Here is a 22,661-nt window from a genome sequence, read left to right on the forward strand (position 1 = left end):
TGACAGTTGACATTCTGTATTCCTCTGCAGCACTGGCAGTTAACATTCCGAATTCCTCTACATCACTGACAGTTGACATTCTGTATTCATCTACAGCATTGACAGTTGAGATTCCGAATTCCTCTACAGCACTGACAGTTGCCATTCTGTATTCCTCTACAGCACTGACAGTTAACATTCCGAATTCCTCTACATCACTGACAGTTAACATTCTGTATTCCTCTGCAGCACTGACAGTTAACATTCCGAATTCCTCTACATCACTGACAGTTGACATTCTGTATTCATCTACAGCATTGACAATTAACATTCCGAATTCCTCTACAGCACTGACAGTTAACATTCAGTATTCGTCTACAGCATTGACAGTTAACATTCCGAATTCCTCTACAGCACTGACAGTTAACATTCTGAATTCCTCAACAGCACTGACAGTTAACATTCCGAATTCCTCTACAGCACTGACAGTTAACATTCCGAATTCCTCTACAACACTGACAGTTGACATTCTGTATTCGTCTACAGCATTGACAGTTAACATTCCGAAATCCTCTACAGCACTGACAGTTGACATTCCGAATTCCTCTACAGCACTGACAGTTAACATTCCGAATTCCTCTACAGCACTGACAGTTGCATTCCGAATTCCTCTACAGCACTGATAGTTAACAGTCCTTATTCCTCTACAACACTGACAGTTAACAGTCCATATTCCTCTACAGCACTGACAGTTGACATTCCGAATTCCTCTACAGCACTGACAGTTAACAGTCCGAATTCCTCTACAGCATTGACAGTTAACATTTCGTATTCCTCTACATCACTGACAGTTAACATTCCGAAATCCTCTACAGCACTGCCAGTTAATAGTCCATATTCCTCTACAGCACTGACAGTTGACATTCCGAATTCCTCTACATCACTGACAGTTAACATTCAGAATTCCTCTACAGCACTGACAGTTAACATTCCGAATTCCTCTACAGCACTGACAGTTGACATTCTGTATTCCTCTACAGCACTGACAGTTAACATTCTGAATTCCTCTACAGCACTGACAGTTAACATTCTGAATTCCTCTACAGAACTGACAGTTGACATTCCGAATTCCTCTACAGCATTGACAGTTAACAGTCCGTATTCCTCTACAGCATTGACAGTTCACAGTCCGTATTCCTCTACAGCATTGACAGTTCACAGTCCGTATTCCTCTACAGCACTAACATTTAACATTCCGAATTCCTCTACAGCACTGACAGTTAACATTCCGAATTCCTCTACAGCACTGACAGTTAACATTCTGAATTCCTCTACAGCACTGACAGTTAACATTCCGAATTCCTCTACAGCACTGACAGTTGACATTCTGTATTCCTCTACAGAACTGACAGTTAACATTCTGAATTCCTCTACAGCACTGACAGTTAACATTCCGAATTCCTCTACAGCACTGACAGTTAGCATTCCGAATTCCTCTACAGCACTGACAGTTAACATTCCGAATTCCTCTACATCACTGACAGTTAACATTCCGTATTCCTCTAAGGTTCCCTCTATGTAAACGACATAAAACGTTTCCGTTCATATCATGGATAACAGATCTAGAGTGTTGTTTTGGCGATCAATGCAAAATTCTGACACAAAATATTTGATTTTTTAAAAATATTTGACGCATTGAGTGGCAATCATTTCCCTTGTCAGCTTTAACAGTAACATTCAGCTTGATTTTGAGTCATGCGTGTAAGTTTCTCTGTTCTTCTTCATGACATCGGGACGCGTAATTTGTCAAATGGTCAATGCAGTTTATTTTCCCATGCACTGTTGCCTAAATGTATGTGACTGCAATGATAAGAGTTTGACTGTCTTTTGAAGTGTGTCCTTTAGTATGGTGTCTTCAGTACTTGTTCTAAACACAGATGTCGGTGGTAGAACTTGATTGTCACATCCGGTTGGGTGACTCTCTGGAACTATGGGTAACACCCTCTCCACAACAGTAAGTTCATATTCATTCTCAAACCAATAAAATGTTCATCTCCGATAACTCCGATAACATGCATTCGTATGACGTCAGACCAGTTGACACCAGAATAAACAAGCATAAACGGCATCACCCTGCAAGATTTACCTTCATTTCTGTACCACCGGAAACCTCCTCCTAAATAAAGCTGCAATTTAGAGCGCGGCTTTTTCATCGACAAGAATACCCTGTTTTATGTAGATGTCATGGCGCTCAGAAACGACAGTGTGTATAAAACATTAACTCCTTAATGTTTACCTTCGATATGGGTCTGTCTTCGATTTCCATTCAACATCGACATCTATATATTAAACAATTTTCGACATCAATTTGCCTTCGATGCCATACAGAGACCGCCTCCGTGGTGTAGTGGTTGGAGCGTCCGCCCTGAGAGCGGAAGGTCGCGGGTTCGATCCCCGACCGCGCCGTACCAAAAGACGTTAAAATATGGTACTTGTTGGTCCTTGCCTGGCGCTCGGCATTAATGGGTACAACAAGTACTGGTCGGCTCGGAGTCACTATAATGTGTCTGAGTGGGGTATTCATGCTTCACTGCGGCATGGTACCTCAGTGGGCTATCACTATAAAACCAGCTTAAGTCTGGGCTAGTACAAGCAGCCGCACATACACATACACACATAGCACGTCGTCATATGAGCGAAATATTCTCAAGTACGACGTTAAACCTAATTTCACCTCACCTCACCATACAGAGACATAAGAAGTACTAATGTTGATGCTCCTGTTGAACACAGATATAACACCAACGACGCTACAAACATTTACCGTACATATATGGGAGCAAAAGAACTCATATTTTAGAACAATGGACAATGTGTTAACACTGCTGCCAAAGATTATCCCAGTAAACTTCAAACTTCATATTCAAGAGCCGAGTGTTTCAATAGATGCCATTGTAAAAAGCGATTGAAGCGCCTTACGATAATCATTGCGCTAAGGCTGAGTTGTACAACGGCAGCGTTGACGTTGTCCGCAAATTGTTTGATAGATGTCGATCTTTAATGGGAATCTATATTTTGCTACAGAAGGACATAAGAAGCTATATTTTATCGGCAAATGTGTTTTTGTTTCTTGCTTAGACCGCAAATATATTTTCTGGATGGGTTCAGAGCTAACGGAATTGTCTTGGAATATTTACCATCTACTAATGGTCTGGAGGCTTATACGTTTAAAGAAAACGCCGTCATAGGAAATGCCGTACCGGCAAGCGACGTGACCTCCCTCAAGTCGGATACGGAATGGCACGTGGTGCTCACGATACTCCCGGACCATCTGTATGTAAGTATGGCCTGCAGGAGAACAGCTGTATGTGTTTACTGCAGAACGCCTGTATGTGTGTACTGAAGAACACCTGTATGTGTTAACTGCAAGAATATCTTTATCTAAGTGAGTGAGTTTGGTTTTACGCCGCTAATTCCAGCAATATCACGGCGGGGGACACCAGAAATGGACTTCACACGTTATACCCATGTGGTGAATCGAACTCTGGTCTTGGGCGTGACGAACCAGCGCAAGTGAACAGTTGTAAGTGTGTGCAAAAGGCGAACATTGTATGTATGTGAACACTGCATGTGATTAATAATGTCTCTACTGTATGTAAACATCTGCACACAAGTGCGTACGTCAGGAAAATACACACGCACACACACACACACTTATAGTAATACAACTGCTTTAAAGATATGACTATTTTTCTTTCAGATATCTGTCAACGATCGCGGCGTTTTGGCATTACCCAACATGATAGACCCGAGGACCATACATTCTGTATCAGGGACTGACCTCAACTTCATCATCAGGAGACTCGTTTGGACGAGAGGAACCGATGTCATTAAACGTAGGTCATTGTACTTGAGGGAATGCGTTGGATCACATGCCGGGTAACGTGTCAGCTTGAAATGTAGAAGGATGATGTTCATTTACAACTGGTACAATCAGGGATCAAAACCCGGGAATCTGGGATTAGAAATGAGCCATTGGTAAATTAATTAACTTTATTCTGATGGATGGTTTGAGGGGTAGGCTTTACTATGAAGTCTCCGGTCCTGTCTCAGCACGTGGAGACCCCTCAACCAAATGACTTTCTTTGCAATATGCCCCTGTTCAAAGAGCAGTTAATGGGTACCCTGTAGGGTGAGATGATGTTGTACCTGGTAACCTTCTAGCGCCTCACAAGGTTGTACTATCCGCAGAGACAGAGAATGAAAATAGGTGCATTCAGTTCTAGACACCAGGGAAATAATTTTGAGCATCCACCATATGTCATACTTATTATCATCATATGAATGATTGTTACACAGGCATGAATGCGTTTAATGATCACAAACAAGTTAGAAAATCATTGCCAGCTTGCGCCCATTGTGTTTTGAGGTCGAGACCAAGAGAAAGGGGTATTGTTCTTTGCGATTTCCTGGCTCACGACACTCGTGAAGATCCGGGTTAGGATTGATCTTCAGTAACACATGTTTGTCGTAGGAGGCGACTAACGGGGAACGGGTGGTCAGACACGCTTGGTTGACACGTGTCATCGTATCCCAATTGTGTAGATCGATGTCCATGCTGATGATCACTGGATTGTCTGATCCAAACTAGAGTATTTACTGGCCGCCGCCATACAGCTGCAGCGGTAAACAACTAGCCAAACCACACCAAACCAATTATAGTTTATGAGTCCTTTCATGGTTGGTGGCGGTTCCTTCCAAGTTGGGGTTCGAATCCCCACATGGGTACAATGTGTGAAGCCCATTTCTGGTGTCCCCCGCCGTGATGTTGCTGGAATATTGCTAAAAGCGGCGTAAAACCAAACTCAGTCAGTCAGTCAGTCAGTCCTTCCAAGTTGCCTATATCTGTATATTGTGTACAGTATAAGTCTTACTCATTTCAGGACGGGGCCCTTTCGACTGTGCATTGCCACCACCGACATTTGGAGGAGCGAACGTGACGGTAGAAACTACGGGACGGTCGCTAGTGGCCAGATACAGGTGTGGTAGGGGCACGGCTCAGTGTGGGGAATCCCCGCCATCTAGCACTTGCCTCGGCGGGATCTGGCAGACGGTGGATGGAATGTGTTTCCTGACAACATTCAATAACCCTGATATAGTATGTTTTACATTCTCTCGATAATTTACTCAGCAGCAAAAGAAAAGTCAGCACTAATTCAAAATTAGATAGGCACTGTAATCAAATCATTACAGAAATGGAAATAAGCGGATCAAAAACATCTTTTGTGTACAATATTTTGACACATCAATGAATGACTCAGCACAATTCCAAGACATTACGTGAACGTTTGCAGTCCATTCAGACCCTTGACTTCAGTATCTAGTGTGACCACCACGAGCGGCAAACTGCAGCACAGCGTCTATGCATGGAGTGCACCAATCGATTGATGAAAGCCATTGGCACCTTAAACCACATCCCAAATCAGGTTTAAGGGCTGGCCACTGCATAATGTTGACACCGTTCTGCTGTAGGAAGTCCCGTGTAGCTCTGGCAGTATAAGCCCGGGTGTTATCATGCTGGAAAATGTTGTTCTGGTGACGTGCGAAATGTGGTATGACGTGGGGTCTGAGAGTTCGGTCGATGTAGCGCACCTCTGTGATGCCGCCTCCTCTCACTGGACCAAGGTTTTGGAACACCACAGGACCCTACTCTCTGGTTCAGGCCTATTCCACCTCATACCATGGTGCTTGCACCTCCGGATGAGTTTCTTACCATAACCCATTGGTCTGAGTAACGCTGGCCACATCGCCGCCATATTCTTGTTCTGCCATCTGCAGTTGATACGCAGTATCGACTCTCATCTGTGAACAGAACCATCCTCCATTGCCTGTGTAGCCAGTTTTGGTGTTGTATGTTCCCACTGTCTAGCGTGCTGTTTCGGATGCCTGTATGAAGGGATTCTGTACATGCTGTCGCACAACATGGCGGTCTTGTCTTGTGGTCACCCTTGGTCTGCAAGTACGGGGGCGATCATTTGTGGTGTTGGTGGCCCGGAAACGTTGCTGCAGCCTGTAGCTGGTCCGTACGTTGACCTGGAAGTAAATGGCAACGGCTTGTGCATTGTGGCCAGCTTCAAGTCTTCCTAACGCCTGATTCCTCTCAGCTGTCGTGAGTCGCGGCATCCTGCTGACGTTGTAATGTGAATGTTTCAACCAGGTTTGGGGGTGCATATTATAGGGCTGGTCCTTGTGAACAGCACGTGCAGCATGAGTTGCATGAAAAACATGGAGAACACCGTACCATCTCCGAGATCAGGTTGCGTTTTTGAGACCATTTCCGGGGTTCCATTCTGAGTTTGTGAAGGAATGTCTTTGCTCAGGTAAAGTTGGAGATGTTGTCAAAAATATACAATCAAAACATTAAGTGAGTCTACAGTTATCCGTTTCTGCGAAGGAAAATTCCATACTGACGTTTCTTTTGGTGCTTAGTATATCACCACAATACACCACACCACACCACACCACACCACACCATTTGGCAGTACACTGTAGATATGGCAATTAGCGATGCAGAGTTGCGTCCCCGGGTCGCCAAGAAAACCTGTGATTGTGGATTCGAATCCTTGTTCTAGGCTATGGATTCCTGGCTATAGGTTTGTCAGCACCACAGCGGTGATCAGAGGCATTAAGAACTTGTGGCACTAAGGAAGGATAACAACATATAGATATTCTTTACTACAGTGAGACCAGTCCAACTAGTCCACAAGAGCTCTCACTTTAATAAAGAAGTTTTCATCCATTTATTGTTATCCTTCCACAGCTGTGATTGTGGAGTTCACCAGGTGATAAACGTCTTTTCCAACTCTAAGCTGACACGCCCTGATATTTACTCATGCCAATAATGGTTGTCACCCTCTTCAATTTTTTTAATTGGAGAGGGGGTGTGGGGTGAGGTCGTGAGGTCGGGGGTGGAGGGGGTGAGAACCATTATTGGCATGAGTATATATGTGTATTATTGCAATTTGAATTGTCACCTGTAAATTGGCCTCTGCCCTAATCACAAATAAATTCAATATAACTGGAAAACCCTCCCAGTTCACGCCCTTTTCTTCTTCTGTTTGTGTGATATTGTATCTATATCGCCTATATTTGCTCACTGATTTATTAGCATTGGGGTGAAGGGGCAAATTATTTCATGGTCATCACATATTTTTACTTACTTTTTGTTGTTATTCGTTCAGTATTCTTTTTTGTAAATACACATTTCGTAAATGTATGGTGATATTGTTTGCAGACCAAGGAGAATGTTATCCAAATGGGATGTCCCCCTGTGTATTCAACGAAGATCCACGTATTTGCGACACCCACTATGGCTCAAGAGTAAGTCTTTTCAGTATTATGGGATTCGAATATCCTGTCTGTATTGCCCTGAACTATCTGTACGTGACTGCATGAACACTTTACAGTACGTGACTTCATGAACCAGTTACAGTACGTGACTGCATGAACCATTTACAGTACGTGACTGCATGAACCAGTTACAGTACGTGACTGCATGAACACTTTACAGTACGTGGCTGCATGAACCAGTTACAGTACGTGACTGCATGAATCATTTACAGTACGTGACTGCATGAACACTTTACAGTACGTGGCTGCATGAACCAGTTACAGTACGTGGCTGCATGAACCAGTTACAGTACGTGGCTGCATGAACACTTTACAGTACGTGGCTGCATGAACACTTTACAGTACGTGGCTGCATGAACACTTTACAGTACGTGGCTGCATGAACCAGTTACAGTACGTGGCTGCATGAACACTTTACAGTACGTGGCTGCATGAACCAGTTACAGTACGTGGCTGCATGAACCAGTTACAGTACGTGGCTGCATGAACACTTTACAGTACGTGGCTGCATGAACACTTTACAGTACGTGACTGCATGAACACTTTACAGTACGTGGCTGCATGAACCAGTTACAGTACGTGGCTGCATGAACACTTTACAGTACGTGGCTGCATGAACACTTTACAGTACGTGGCTGCATGAACCAGTTACAGTACGTGGCTGCATGAACACTTTACAGTACGTGGCTGCATGAACACTTTACAGTACGTGACTGCATGAACCAGTTACAGTACGTGGCTGCATGAACACTTTACAGTACGTGGCTGCATGAACCAGTTACAGTACGTGGCTGCATGAACACTTTACAGTACGTGGCTGCATGAACCAGTTACAGTACGTGGCTGCATGAACACTTTACAGTACGTGACTGCATGAACACTTTACAGTACGTGGCTGCATGAACCAGTTACAGTACGTGGCTGCATGAACACTTTACAGTACGTGGCTGCATGAACACTTTACAGTACGTGGCTGCATGAACCAGTTACAGTACGTGGCTGCATGAACACTTTACAGTACGTGACTGCATGAACACTTTACAGTACGTGGCTGCATGAACACTTTACAGTACGTGGCTGCATGAACCAGTTACAGTACGTGGCTGCATGAACACTTTACAGTACGTGACTGCATGAACACTTTACAGTACGTGGCTGCATGAACCAGTTACAGTACGTGGCTGCATGAACACTTTACAGTACGTGGCTGCATGAACACTTTACAGTACGTGACTGCATGAACACTTTACAGTACGTGACTGCATGAACCATTTACAGTACGTGACTGCATGAACCATTTACAGTACGTGACTGCATGAACCAGTTACAGTACGTGACTTCATGAACACTTTACAGTACGTCGCTGCATGAACACTTTACAGTACGTGGCTGCATGAACCAGTTACAGTACGTGGCTGCATGAACCAGTTACAGTACGTGACTTCATGAACACTTTACAGTACGTGACTGCATGAACACTTTACAGTACGTGACTGCATGAACCATTTACAGTACGTGACTGCATGAACCATTTACAGTACGTGACTGCATGAACCAGTTACAGTACGTGACTTCATGAACACTTTACAGTACGTCGCTGCATGAACACTTTACAGTACGTGGCTGCATGAACCAGTTACAGTACGTGGCTGCATGTACCAGTTACAGTACGTGACTTCATGAACACTTTACAGTACGTGACTTCATGAACCATTTACAGTACGTGGCTGCATGAACCAGTTACAGTACGTGGCTACATGAACACTTTACAGTACGTGACTGCATGAACACTTTACAGTACGTGACTGCATGAACCATTTACAGTACGTGACTTCATGAACACTTTACAGTACGTGACTGCATGAACACTTTACAGTACGTGACTGCATGAACCATTTACAGTACGTGACTGCATGAACCATTTACAGTACGTGACTGCATGAACCATTTACAGTACGTGACTTCATGAACACTTTACGGTACGTGACTGCATGAAAGTTCATAAAGCTTTCGCACTGCTGTATGACAGACGCGTGCAGCACATTCCCTAATGGGACAAAATCTTTACAATACAATTCATTATTTTGACCAGTCGCCATGATCCTGTGTAGTGTCGGGTGAACACTTGACTTGCCTTTACATGTATTTATGATGTATGCAACAGGTGGGGGCTGGGCGGTGGGGGAGCCTAGTGGTTAAAGCGTTCGCTCGTGATGCCGAAGACCCGGGTTCGATTCCCCACATGGGTACAATGTGTGAAGCACATTTCTGGTGTCCCCCACCGTGATATTGCTGGAATATTGCTAAGAGCGGCGTAAAACCATTCTCACTCACCCACTCCACAGGTGCGACTGGAAACGCTTACCTTATCGTAGACACCTGGTAGCATCACTATTTACATGGTACTGTACAATGGTCGGGGTGTTGAATTATAACAAATATGTTTTTGGTGCTTTTATCCACACATACTTGGTTGCTGTTTTGCTAAAATAGGCTGGTAACTCAAACATATAACCATAGTCGATGTACAGCGTTGAACAAAATGAAAACATTGTGAGACGTCTGTGAGTCAACATTCCCAGTATTTTCTGCTCAGTTCAATTCAAACCGGGCGTTTGGGTAGCCTAGTGATTAAAGCGTTCGCTCGTCAAGCTGAAGACCTGCGTTACATCCCGCACATATAGGTAGGCTACAATGTGTGAAGCCCATTTCTGGTGTCACCCGCTGTGATATTGCTGGAATATTGCTAATAGTGGCGTCAAGCCATACTCACTCACTGAATCACAGGGCGGTGGGGTAGCCTAATGGTTAAAGCGTTGGCTCGTCAAGCCGAAGACCCGGGTTCGAATCCCCACATGGGTACAATGTGTGAAGCCCTTTCCTGGTGTCCCCCGCCGTGATGTAGCTGGAATATTGCTAAAAGCGGCGTAAAACCAAACTCAGTCAGTCACTGAATCACAACCAGTCAAGCAAGGTCCAAGTGAAGAGTCAAAGAAAACATGTAGCAGTGTGTACTCAGGTTTGACTGGACCAAATTGACAATGTCAGGTAACACTGCAGCATCTATGTTCGCAGTGATAAAGACTCAGTGGAACCAGTATTTGTGGACAAACTAACAAAGCACACACGATTAATCAAGACTTAATACCAGTTATGAAGTTGCCTCAAGACGAATGTTTTTGCAATTGCAGTTTAAGATAATTCATAACGTATTGCCTGGTAATGAATATTTTAAAGATTTTACGAATTGCGATAGCTGTAATAAGAGCATACTTTAAATAACTGATGATGCCAAAAGTACTATGTTTCTGATTCGAATTCATAGAATGGCACCTATTTGCAGTTCATTTATGATACTTTAACACAGTGTATTTGCTACCTGTAAGGCAGATTTATCCCACCGGGTACCCATTTTCTGCTTGGTGCTAAGGTATGCCACATAGTTACACAGATATGGTACTGCTTGGATACCACAACTTTAACAGTTCTAAGGAAATGATTATTAAGTTTGTCTTCACTATAGCTAAGTTCTATGTTTACAAATGTAATTTTCTTAATATTGGATTTTTAATGTCTTTAAAAGTGAGTTAGATACTAGTTGAATGTATTGAAGAAGGCTAGAACGATAAAGCGGCTGCTTAATGTACGGCCTAGAGATAAATTGGGTTTATTTACAACTACCAGCTAAATACTCACTGGGTATTCGATGAAACCAATGATTTAGTGAGTAAGTTTAGTTTTACGCCGCACTCAGCAATATTCCAGCTATATGGCGGCGGAGTGAAACCAATGCCTTGAAGTACTCATTAGAACGGATGTCCATGTCATGCTGAGCCTGGTGCTGTATCTCAAGGACCGTTCCATGTCATGTAAGGTGATCGTAACGCCCTTCCTTTCACGTAGAATTACGATGATCGTTGCGATAAGATCGTTTCGTGGAAGGGTCTCTGGCCAGTGAATTGAGATTGTGTTATTCTGTTCCCAGGATTGAGATACATATTGTCAACACTGCCACCACCAGACACACGCCCGTCATGACAGCCAGGGTCATCTTCGCCAGTGGTCAGTACATCAACACCTTCGTGCTGTCCAGCAACGTGACCGGCGATGTCATCGTCGACTCCTTCCCGTTCAACGTGGGTCAAGAGTTTCACATGGTCATCACGTATCTGGTCAAGAGCTTCCGTGTGAGTGACAGCTGAACCCCATTAACTTAACAAGTTGCATTGACAACAGCTTTGTGTTACTCCATGAGTCTTTATTCTACTGGTTATGGCAGCTAAAATACGTCGACCTGTTGGTGCCGAAACGTAGTCTTACACATATGTGAATTATTAACAGACTGGTATCGAGACATACAGTGATGTAAATATGTTTTCAATAAGATGATTGTACTTGTGTACAGGTATACGTCGCAATAATATCTCCACAAGACACATGAAGCTTGGTATTTGTTTTCTAGATCCTTTTAATTCAAAGTCCAGCGTTATGTTTTGTTGATTTTCACTTTAAATATATATTTATTTATACAAGGACTTAAGATCCGTCAATATGTGTGTCAGTACTACATGTGGTGATTCCGTGTCGGGGGTAGGGTGTGTAGGGTGGGGTGGGGGTGTTTGTGGGAGGCAGTGGTGACTACATTGATCGAGTGGTCAGGCTCGAAGGGTTGTTGATTAATGTCGACACAGCACATTATATACGTGGATCGATGCTCACTTCGGCAATCACCGGATTATCCTGTCCAGACATGATTATGTAGACACCAGTGTTACATAGAAAAGGTATTGTTCAGTACGGCATTAAACAACAAACACATACTTACTTAGAATATCGAAGGAAACTTGCAAACAAACAAATACGTGTGCCACAACTTATCCTCAGACATGGATAATGGATACCTATAACCAGTTAACAAACCGTACCAATTACACTTTGTAGCGGTACTAAGATAGGACACTATAGTCCGTTTGGCTCAAAAGCGGACCGATGAATTGCAATCTAACTCGAAAACTAATAAACATAAAATACTCAATGAAACGCTGATCATAAGCAAAACATCAGACCAACTCTGTGATTTGTTTGCAGAATTTATGTTCTAAAATTAAAAAAGTTGTTTAACAAACTATCATTAAAAATTTGACACAATTCACTATTTGTTACGAGGGAGGAGTGCAGAGAAAGGGACAGTCAGGTGTCAGAGAAGCAAGAGAAGCCGACAACGTTATTGATTCATTAACCTGTGCTGTGCCGTCTCCATCCTTTCTCGCACACCTGGCTGTCCCTTTCTCTGCTCTCCTCCCTCGTAACAAATAGTGAATTGTGTCAAATTTTTAATGATAGTTTGTTAAACAACTTTTTTAATTTTAGAACATAAATTCTGCAAACAAATCACAGAGTTGGTCTGATGTTTTGCTTATGATCAGCGTTTCATTGAGTATTTTATGTTTATTAGTTTTCGAGTTAGATTGCAATTCATCGGTCCGCTTTTGAGCCTAACGGACTATACGTTGTTTCAGGGGCCATTTTGGGGGCTGTGATAGTCTAGTAGTTAAAGCGTTCGCTTATTTCGGCGAATATCCCGGTTTGATCCGCCACATGTGTACAGTGTTGAAGCCCATTTCTGGCGGCGTATAACCATACTCACTCACTTACGAATTATTGATGCCATTGTTCACTGTTGTATGTGATCCGCAGGTGAGTGTTGACGGTAAAGACTTGAAAGACGTGCAGGTCGGTGTAGAGGGAGATTTTGTCCCTGCTGTGTCCATGAAAGGACCAATGGCTGTCCGGACTGTCGAGTTCCAGATGTCCGGTATGTGTTAGTGGGGGAGTCAGGTATGTGTTAGTGAGGAAGTCAGGTATGTGTTAGTGAGGGAGTCATGTATGTGTTAGTGAGGGAGTCATGTATGTGTTATTGACCAAGTCAGGTATGTGTTATTGACAGAGTCATGTATGTATTCTTGACCGAGTCAGGTATGTGTTATTGACCGAGTCATGTATGTGTTAGTGAGTCATGTATGTGTTAGTGAGGGAGTCATGTATATGTTAGTGAGGGAGTCATGTATGTGTTAGTGAGGGAGTCATGTATATGTTAGTGAGGAAGTCATACATGTGTTAGTGAGGTAGTCAGGTATGTGTTAGTGAGGGAGTCATGTATATGTTAGTGAGGGAGTCAGGTATATGTTAGTGAGTCAGGTATGTGTTAGTGACCGAGTCATGTATGTGAGGAGTTATATGTTAGTGGGGAGTCAGGTATGTGTTAGTGAGGAGTCATGTATATGTTAGTCATGTAGTCATGTGTTATGTTAGTGAGAGTCAGGTATGTGTTATTGCCCGAGTCAGGTATGTGTTAGTGAGTAATGTATATGTTAGTGAGGGAGTCATGTATGTGTTAGTGAGTCATGTATGTGTTAGTGAGGGAGTCATGTATATGTTAGTGAGGGAGTCATGTATGTGTTAGTGAGGGAGTCATGTATATGTTAGTGAGGAAGTCATACATGTGTTAGTGAGGTAGTCAGGTATGTGTTAGTGAGGGAGTCATGTATATGTTAGTGAGGGAGTCAGGTATATGTTAGTGAGGGAGTCATGTATATGTTAGTGAGGGAGTCAGGTATGTGTTAGTGAGGGAGTCATGTATATGTTAGTGAGGGTCATGTATATGTTAGTGAGTCATGTATATGTTAGTGAGGGAGTCAGGTATGTGTTATTGCCCGAGTCATGTATGTGTAGTTATGTGTTAGTGTATATGTTAGTCATGGTGTGTAGTCATGTATATGTTAGTGAGGGAGTCATGTATGTGTTAGTGAGGGAGTCAGGTATATGTTAGTGAGGAAGTCATGTATGTGTTAGTGAGGGAGTCATGTATGTGTTAGTGAGGAGTCAGGTATGTGTTAGTGAGGGAGTCATGTATATGTTAGTGTCATGTATGTCATGTATGTGTTAGTGAGGAAGTCAGGTATGTGTTAGTGAGGGAGTCACGTATATGTTAGTGAGGGAGTCATGTATGTGTTAGTGAGGGAGTCAGGTATGTGTTAGTGAGGGAGTCAGGTATGTGTTAGTGAGCGAGTCATGTATATGTTAGTGAGGGAGTCATGTATGTGTTAGTGAGGGAGTCAGGTATGTGTTAGTGAGTCACTTGTACAGTTCGCCTATGTACAGGAGGGAGTATCCATCTTCAGGATACATGCTGGTAGTAATCAATGTATATTTCTATTAGACGTTAATGTTCAAGACAATGTCTACATTATATTCATGTCTTTCATCCCAAGGAGATGTAAAAGAGGCAGTCAAGGAGATTCCAAGCACCCAGACGCAAGGTAAATTTGATTAATGCTTGTTTAAAAGATCCTTTTCAAAACATAAGTAAGGATGTTGTCCGCCTTTGCTCTGAGACCTGTCCCGAAGAATACTTCCTATAAAGACAACAATCAACAAATAAAATACGAACATTAACTTAGTTTAGTTAAAAACCTCCTCGTCAAAGGGGAAGATTTGTTTTCTTGTTCATTTCTTTCATATCTGTGATGAAGTGTTGCTATTAACGCTTAGGATGTACCGAGTGCAACAGTACAAGATCCAAGTCCATCACTAACCACTAGTGTTGGGAATTGGTTGAAATCTCACAACTGATGATTGCTTTATTACCAACGAACAATCATCGAAAAAAATCGGTTAGCGAGATTTTTCAGATTTTCCAATCCAGGTTGCTATTGCAGATATGTATAACATGATGCAACTTGCTACTTTAAAGTGATGACTAATATATCATGAACATAAACTTTCTGGAGTCTTAGAGAAATATTCAGTCATGGCTTTTCAGTTAGTGAAGTGAGTTTTCTAAGAATTTAACACGTTTTCAGGCCCTGACAATTTCTAAGGTATGTTCCATTGTCAAGTTTTTCAAAGACTAAAACAGTAGTTCCAAAATCGTTTATGTTCGATTATGAGAAAATGTGATCGATTGCTTGGTCGTATGGTCACTGCGACCAATCTTCGATTATTTCAATTAATCGGAACACCACTACTGACCACTTGACCAAAGGTGTATCCACTTCCATAGTCCTGACTTTCATTTTTCTCCCAAAACACGAAGTATCGACATGTGGTAACATATTGAATGTGCAAACTGATTTTACGCCGCTCTTAGCAATTTTCCAGCCACAGGATGGCGAGGGACACAACCAAGACACCAGGTTCAACATTTCAAAGTGTAAGGTATCAAACTCAAGCCTTTGGTGTGACGTCAGACAGTATTAGCCACAAGGCCAACCAAACACAAAATGCACGTTTAATATAAAATAACACGTACTTGTATATAATTAAAAAGACAATTATCTACAAGCGAAATAGATCAAAACTGGTCCGCAAATGCATGAGGCAATATCTGGAGTCAGGGTGCTGTACATGGTAGTTAACTTTGCTTGTGTCCATGACGACATGAAACACAACGCATTGGTGCCTTTGTGCCTTGCTGTCTTCCGCAACACTCTTAAAGTCTTTAATTTCCCAGTAACTATTTCAGAATGATAGATGCCACCAACACCAATGATTATAAGGTTTGAAAACACCACAGACATATTTCTGAAATATAAACTCACTCATAAAAAACCAACTAAGCACACCAAACAAGTACATATATTAACAACAAAAAGCAAACTAAAGATAACACAGCCGAACAACAAATGAAAATTAAACAAAACGTTTTGTTGTCAAAAAGGACTTTAATGTGAAACTACATGTTCATAATAACCTATTATGTGCATATGAAATGTCTTCTATGGTTTTTTGGCCCAGTGCCCTTCAAATAAATCAAAACGAGGACATCCTCAGCGTTCTTGTTTGATAAATGGGTATGTATTTCCCAACTGAAACGTTTTAAATTATAATATGTGTTACCTTCAACGCCCCTAGAAATAAACCTGGCGAGCAAAACTGTCACGTCCAGTAGTTCCTTGGTAAACAGCTCCGATCACAGTGTTGTGGATGGGAACGCTTCCCACAACTGGAGCTCAGAGTCCTGTTGGGCCATCTTCAGGATACATGCTGGTAGTAATCAATGTATATTTCTATTAGACGTTCTTGTTCAAGACAATGTCTACATTATATTCATGTCTTTCATCCCAAGGAGATGTAAAAGAGGCAGTCAAGGAGATTCCAAGCACCCAGACGCAAGGTAAATTTGATTAATGCTTGTTTAAAAGATCCTTTTCAAAACATAAGTAAGGATGTTGTCCGCCTTTGCTCTGAGACCTGTCCCGAAGAATACTTCCTATAAAGACAACAATCAACAAATAAAATACGAACATTAACTTAGTTTAGTTAAAAACCTCCTCGTCAAAGGGAAAGATTTGTTTTCTTGTTCATTTCTTTCATATCTGTGATGAAGTGTTGCTATTAACGCTTAGGATGTACCGAGCGCAACAGTACAAGATCCAAGTCCATCACTGACCACTTGACCAAAGGTGTATCCACTTCCATAGTCCTGACTTTCATTTTTTTCCCAAAACACGAAGTATCGACATGTGGTAACATATTGAATGTGCAAACTGATTTTACGCCGCTCTTAGCAATTTTCCAGCCACAGGATGGCGAGGGACACAACCAAGACACCAGGTTCAACATTTCAAAGTGTAAGGTATCAAACTCAAGCCTTTGGTGTGACGTCAGACAGTATTAGCCACAAGGCCAACCAAACACAAAATGCACGTTTAATATAAAATAACACGTACCTGTATATAATCAAAAAGACAATTATCTACAAGCGAAATAGATCAACACTGGTCCGCAAAGGCATGAGACAATACCTGGGGTCAGGGTGCTGTACATGGTCGTTGACTTGGCTTGTGTCCATGACGACATGAAATACAATGCATTGGTGACTTTGTGCCTTGCTGTCTTCCGCAACACTCTTAAAGTCTTTAATTTCCCAGTAACTATTTCAGAATGATAATGCCACCAACACCAGTGATTATAAGGTTTGAAAACACCACAGACATATTTCTGAAATATAAACTCACTCATAAAAACCCAACTAAGCACACCAAACAAGTACATATATTAACAACAAAAAGCAAACTAAAGATAACACAGCCGAACAACAAATGAAAATTAAACAAAACGTTTTGTTGTCAAAAAGGACTTTAATGTGAAACTACATGTTCATAATAACCTATTATGTGCATATGAAATGTCTTCTATGGTTTTTTGGCCCAGTGCCCTTCAAATAAATCAAAACGAGGACATCCTCAGCGTTCTTGTTTGATAAATGGGTATGTATTTCCCAACTGAAACGTTTTAAATTATAATATATATTACCTTCAGCGCCCCTAGAAATAAACCTGGCGAGCAAACCTGTCACGTCCAGTAGCTCCTTGATAAACAGCTCCGATGACCGTGTTGTGGATGGGAACGCTTCCCACAACTGGAGCTCAGAGTCCTGCTGGGCGGCTCAGACTGGGGACTTGCAGCCATGGTGGATGGTGGACCTAGTGGCTAACTACAGCATCAGCAACGTCATCATCACCAGCAGGGGGGCGTGCGGGGAGCCGTGTAGTAAGCATCGTTGTCTGTTCTTAGATGTCTGGTGTGTGATAATCAGGTGTGTAGCAAGCCAATGTTTTCGTGTAAGACCGATAGGGTGCACATGTTCATATTTAGACTGTATTGAGGGCGTGCCCAACCCTTTTTTAGCAACAATCATGTGTAAGCCCGTTTTTTTTCTATAATGGCAGCGATGCCCCTGATAATGTAATGCGGTTCATGTAATTAAAAAAGTAAAGAAAGTTATTTCGAGTGAGTGAATGAGTGGGTGAGTGAGTGAGTCTAAAAATGAATACCTGACATGTTGGTGGTTCAGTTGCTCAAGTAGTTCGTTGTTTAGAGGTGCCCTCAGACAAGATATAAACTTCGTAGGATCGACTGACTGACTGACTGAGTTTAGTTTTACGCCGCTTTTAGCAATATTCCAGCAATATCACGGCGGGGGACACCAGAAATGGGCTTCACACATTGTGCCCAAGTGGGGAATCGAACCCGGGTCTTCGGCGTGACGAGCCAACGCTTTAACCACTAGGCTACCCCGCCGCCCCTCGTAGGATCGAGTTCTTGAGTCGGCCAAATCATAGTTTGAACGCATCATTCTCCTTCGTTAGTTCGTTCGTTCACTTGTGAGTGATTCGGACATTATTTGCTGTCATGTCACGGATTGTCACCTGTGCGAGAGGAAAGCAAGGGGTGATACATATGACCGTTTACTAATACCAAGTACACGAAAAACCTACAAGCATAATCAATGCGAGACTGGAGTTTGCCCGGCGAGTTGTGACGCCTTTAAGTAACAAGGCAAGCTGTGCCCTTGATGCTAAATAGTAATAATTGACGTCATGTTGACGTGACCGGTGGTTTGAGGGCATGATCATGCGTTTATCATGAGGAATATTGTTATGAGCTGTTTTAAAAATGTCTTAATGTTAAAGTAACGAATAACGTGCGGAACGTTTATCACATACTTCATATACTAAGTGTCAAGGTCGTCACGTCAAACGTTTGGATCAGTTAAGCACATCCACTACAGAACAAGATGACCACTCGGAAAGTCCAACACCTGTAATACTGAGTGTGCTCATGCTATCGACTACTAGCTCACCTATTAAGACACTCAATACACACCTACATTATTGTATGTAGCGTTGATTATTTCGACGTCCATGTTCCTTTGCTGATTCCTCGTTTCCTGATTGTCTTGTAGACTCCAGGCTCCATGACTTCAAGATTGAGTTATTTGACCAAGAACCCCGTCCAGCTGAGGTGGGAGTGGAATGTCTCACGTATTCTGGTGTGTTCCCGCACTCCACCACCAGCGCTCTACGTTGTAATACGGAAGTCAAAGGGCGGTTCCTGAGACTGAGCTCTCCCGGCAGGACTGACCAAAAAGACCTATTGACCTTGTGTGAAGTGCAGGTTTTCGGAAAGACAGTAATGTAAACAAGTAGGTATCGTGTGTGGCACGGCGAACACGTTTTGTAAACATTTATCTGCACGTGCAGGACATGCTCAAACATTTGGCTGACACTTGTTGTTGTCACTGTACTTAAGTGATCAATGCTATACTTTTTACACTAATGTGGCTTTTATACCACATGGAATCTGTTTTGGCTGGTTATCGAAACTGAAGGCACAAATTTGTTGACAGTTTAAACGTTCTATATCGTATCATGCAGTTGGTAAACTACCCTTAGACCCCTGTCCAGACTCTCGACATGAGCCCCTCTCTGTGGTCTTGACTGTTTGACAGAAGCGAGATGTCGTGTACCAAATTAATGTAGCTTATCTTGAAAAACTATATATATATATATATATATGTATTATATGCTAGATATATGTTCATGTACATGCTAGATATAATATAGATAAATGTAATCACAATATATAATGTTTTCCGGGACCAATCCAAAATATGTTATGGCAATCGCATGTACTATCATAAGACGCTAGAAACAGCAACATCAGTGCACATCTAAACTGTTATTTGTTCTGAATCAGAAGTATAGATTATTTTGAAAGACGTGACAGTGAGCATCCTTGGTTATGTACCGGACAGATTCCATGTGGGCGAAAAAGGCAGCTAGAGGTGAGAATAATCTGAATGGATCACTAAAAATCGGTGATGGCTTCAGATGTTGGCACCACTCACATGATCTGCATCACACAGCAGGTGTATCTTATTATTTGCATTTACTAATGATGAATCTACTTTCATTTCAGAGTTGCTCACGAACACCTCCATCAGTCCCGGTTCGTGCCGTTGTTTCGTCTGTATCCAACAGGGCGTGAATGAAACATATGAGTCTGATTCCAACAGTATTTATTTTTTTCTGTATTATAATCGTGCCCGGAAATAAACTGTAAGCACGATTACATTGTGTCCTGTTATAGCACTGATGGCTGCTCCGTGGTGTAGTGGTTAGAGCGTCCGCCCGGAGAGCGGAAGGTCGCGGGTTCGATCCCCGACCGCGTCATACCAAAAGACGTTAAAATATGGTACTTGTTTGTCCCTGTCTGGCGCTCGGCATTAATGGGTACAACAAGGACTGGTCGGCTCGGAGTCAGTATAATGTGTCTGAGTGGGTTATTCATGCTTCACTGCGGCATGGTATCTCAGTGGGCTAGCACTATAAAACTAGCATTAGTCGGGGCTAGTACAAGCAGCCACACATACACATACATACGCATGCACGTCGTCATATGAGCGAACAATTCTCAAGCACGACGTTAAACCCAATTTCATCTCACCTGATGGCTGCGGGCCTTCCTGCTGGGTTCTGTAAACACACACGGTATCTACAGAGTCGGATCTGCAATGTCGGTCCATGTGCTTCTTGTTGGACTAGATAATTATGGGAATTCCATGAAAGTATACATGCTTACGAAACTAGAGGAGTAATTGTTCCGGTTGTCACATTTGGTGACTTAGTTATTGTGCGTTTACAGAGGAAGTGATGTGGTCACAAAAACTATAGCATAATTGTTGGTATGGACTCTGTTCAGGGACAAACATTTAATAGTAAACTCACTCACTCATTCTCACTGTGAAGAAGTTAAGACATGACTGTAAGATGCTCAAATAATATCAGATAACGTGGCACAACCAAGGTATCCTATTTGAAAGTAAACTTTGGTGACTCTGCTGCTTATGTTATAGACTTGCGACCCTCCGTCGAGCCAGAAATCTGTGATCTTGGAATTCATGTGCCGCCCGGATTATGCTGTCTGGTTTAAACGGCACTTTACTCGTTTTCTAGGGTTTCATGATATTCACTGTGTTTTGTGTAACTTATAAATCTGGTGTAGCTCATGACCATGTTTATAATTCTGACAAACAAAACACACCGGCTCACTTACAGCGATGTCGCGTAGTCCTCGCCATTTAAAATAGATTCACGAGATGATGCAAGTATCAGATGCAAGACACATGTATGCTCATATCTTTTAAGTGATAAAGTCAGGCGATAAAAATTGATGTTTACAGAACTAAAACAAATATTGCAAAGATGTGCTTTCAAGAACAAATACATGTACTCCCTGAGTTTTGATCAAGTGATTACAATCTTACGGACGTCAAGCGTCTCTGGAAAGAAAGTAAAACGACATGTGGCTAACCGAATGTGTGTGTGTGAGTGCGTGCGTGCGTGCGGGCGTGTGTCTGCGTGAGCTGACCCTGTGTGCTCATTGAGGTACTTGCGGAATTCTGGCAGATACAACAACAAATACATCTGGCGTAAATTCCTCGCCACACGATCGTGTTGCACTGCTTCATCACGCCCAAAACCAGGGGGTACACTGTATGTTCCAACATCTGCAAAACGTGAGGCCAGGGCTCCAAGTAAACGGCGAACTTGACAGCGAACCCATGCTGGCTTGAAAGCTCCAAAGTGTAAATGTGTCATTTACTGTGACACATCCCACGATGTTAAAACTGTTCCGTTTAGAAAGTTTGCAAAATGAATGTTTCCATTTTGAGCATGCAGGCCAAGCCTTGTAGGCATCTCAGGTTAAGTACGTCAGGTTATTTTCAATTCACTGTTGATAACTCGTTTCCTTGTTTTCTGGTTGTATGGAATTATTAAAACACAAATATCACGTTTCTCTGAACCTCGCATTACGTTTCTGTTGTTTGGCGAAAGGAGACACACTATGAACATACTTAACTTTTTTCAGTCATATGTCATCAATGACCTTGTAACCTTCAAGTGCCGATGTGGCCATGACCTTTCTGAAATAGCTTTGTACATATATCCAAATGTATGTACATATATGCAGTTGATATATCTACTTAAATATGCACTCACGGTATTATATGCGCACCTCGAAGGCTACACATTATTCACGCGGGGTAAACAGGTACCTATGCAGGCGTTTTAGTGACATGGGTGGTCAGGCTGGTTAATAGCGTGCCATTGTTCTCAGATATTGCGGTTCCTCACAAAATATGTCACTAGATTGTTTGGTTCCAGAGTGGAGTATTAATGGTTACCTTCAAATAACCGAAATGATGCTGAGTGGAGTGTTCAACAACAAACACACATAGACTGGCTGCGAAATGAAAGCTCAAGTAATATCACATAATTGTGTGAGAAATACAGGACAAGGTTCTTGGTACAATTTACCACCCAACTTTGGTCTCATTCACCAGTCTTTTATTCTGCTGTAAGCACATACATGGATTTTAACATTTGTAAACCTGGACTTCTGGAAGTCCAATTTTGACTGTC

At 42.3% G+C, this 22,661-nt stretch overlaps 1 protein-coding gene across 1 annotated transcript in view; it reads left to right on the plus strand.

Moving 5' to 3' along the window:
- LOC124281174 overlaps positions 1-22,661 on the plus strand; it is a 137,556-nt gene that overhangs the window by 25,239 nt on the left and 89,656 nt on the right. Inside the window, exons 23-29 of the mRNA XM_046717203.1 lie at positions 1,917-1,993; positions 3,118-3,316; positions 3,740-3,875; positions 4,923-5,137; positions 7,274-7,359; positions 11,375-11,576; positions 13,087-13,204. Coding sequence (XP_046573159.1) covers positions 1,917-1,993; positions 3,118-3,316; positions 3,740-3,875; positions 4,923-5,137; positions 7,274-7,359; positions 11,375-11,576; positions 13,087-13,204 — 1,033 coding nt within the window. The remainder of the gene's footprint in view (positions 1-1,916; positions 1,994-3,117; positions 3,317-3,739; positions 3,876-4,922; positions 5,138-7,273; positions 7,360-11,374; positions 11,577-13,086; positions 13,205-22,661) is intronic.

Source organism: Haliotis rubra, unplaced genomic scaffold, assembly GCF_003918875.1.
Source record: "Haliotis rubra isolate DU_JTF1 unplaced genomic scaffold, ASM391887v1 Scf28, whole genome shotgun sequence".
In the NCBI taxonomy this organism is placed as follows: Eukaryota; Metazoa; Mollusca; class Gastropoda; order Lepetellida; family Haliotidae; genus Haliotis; species Haliotis rubra.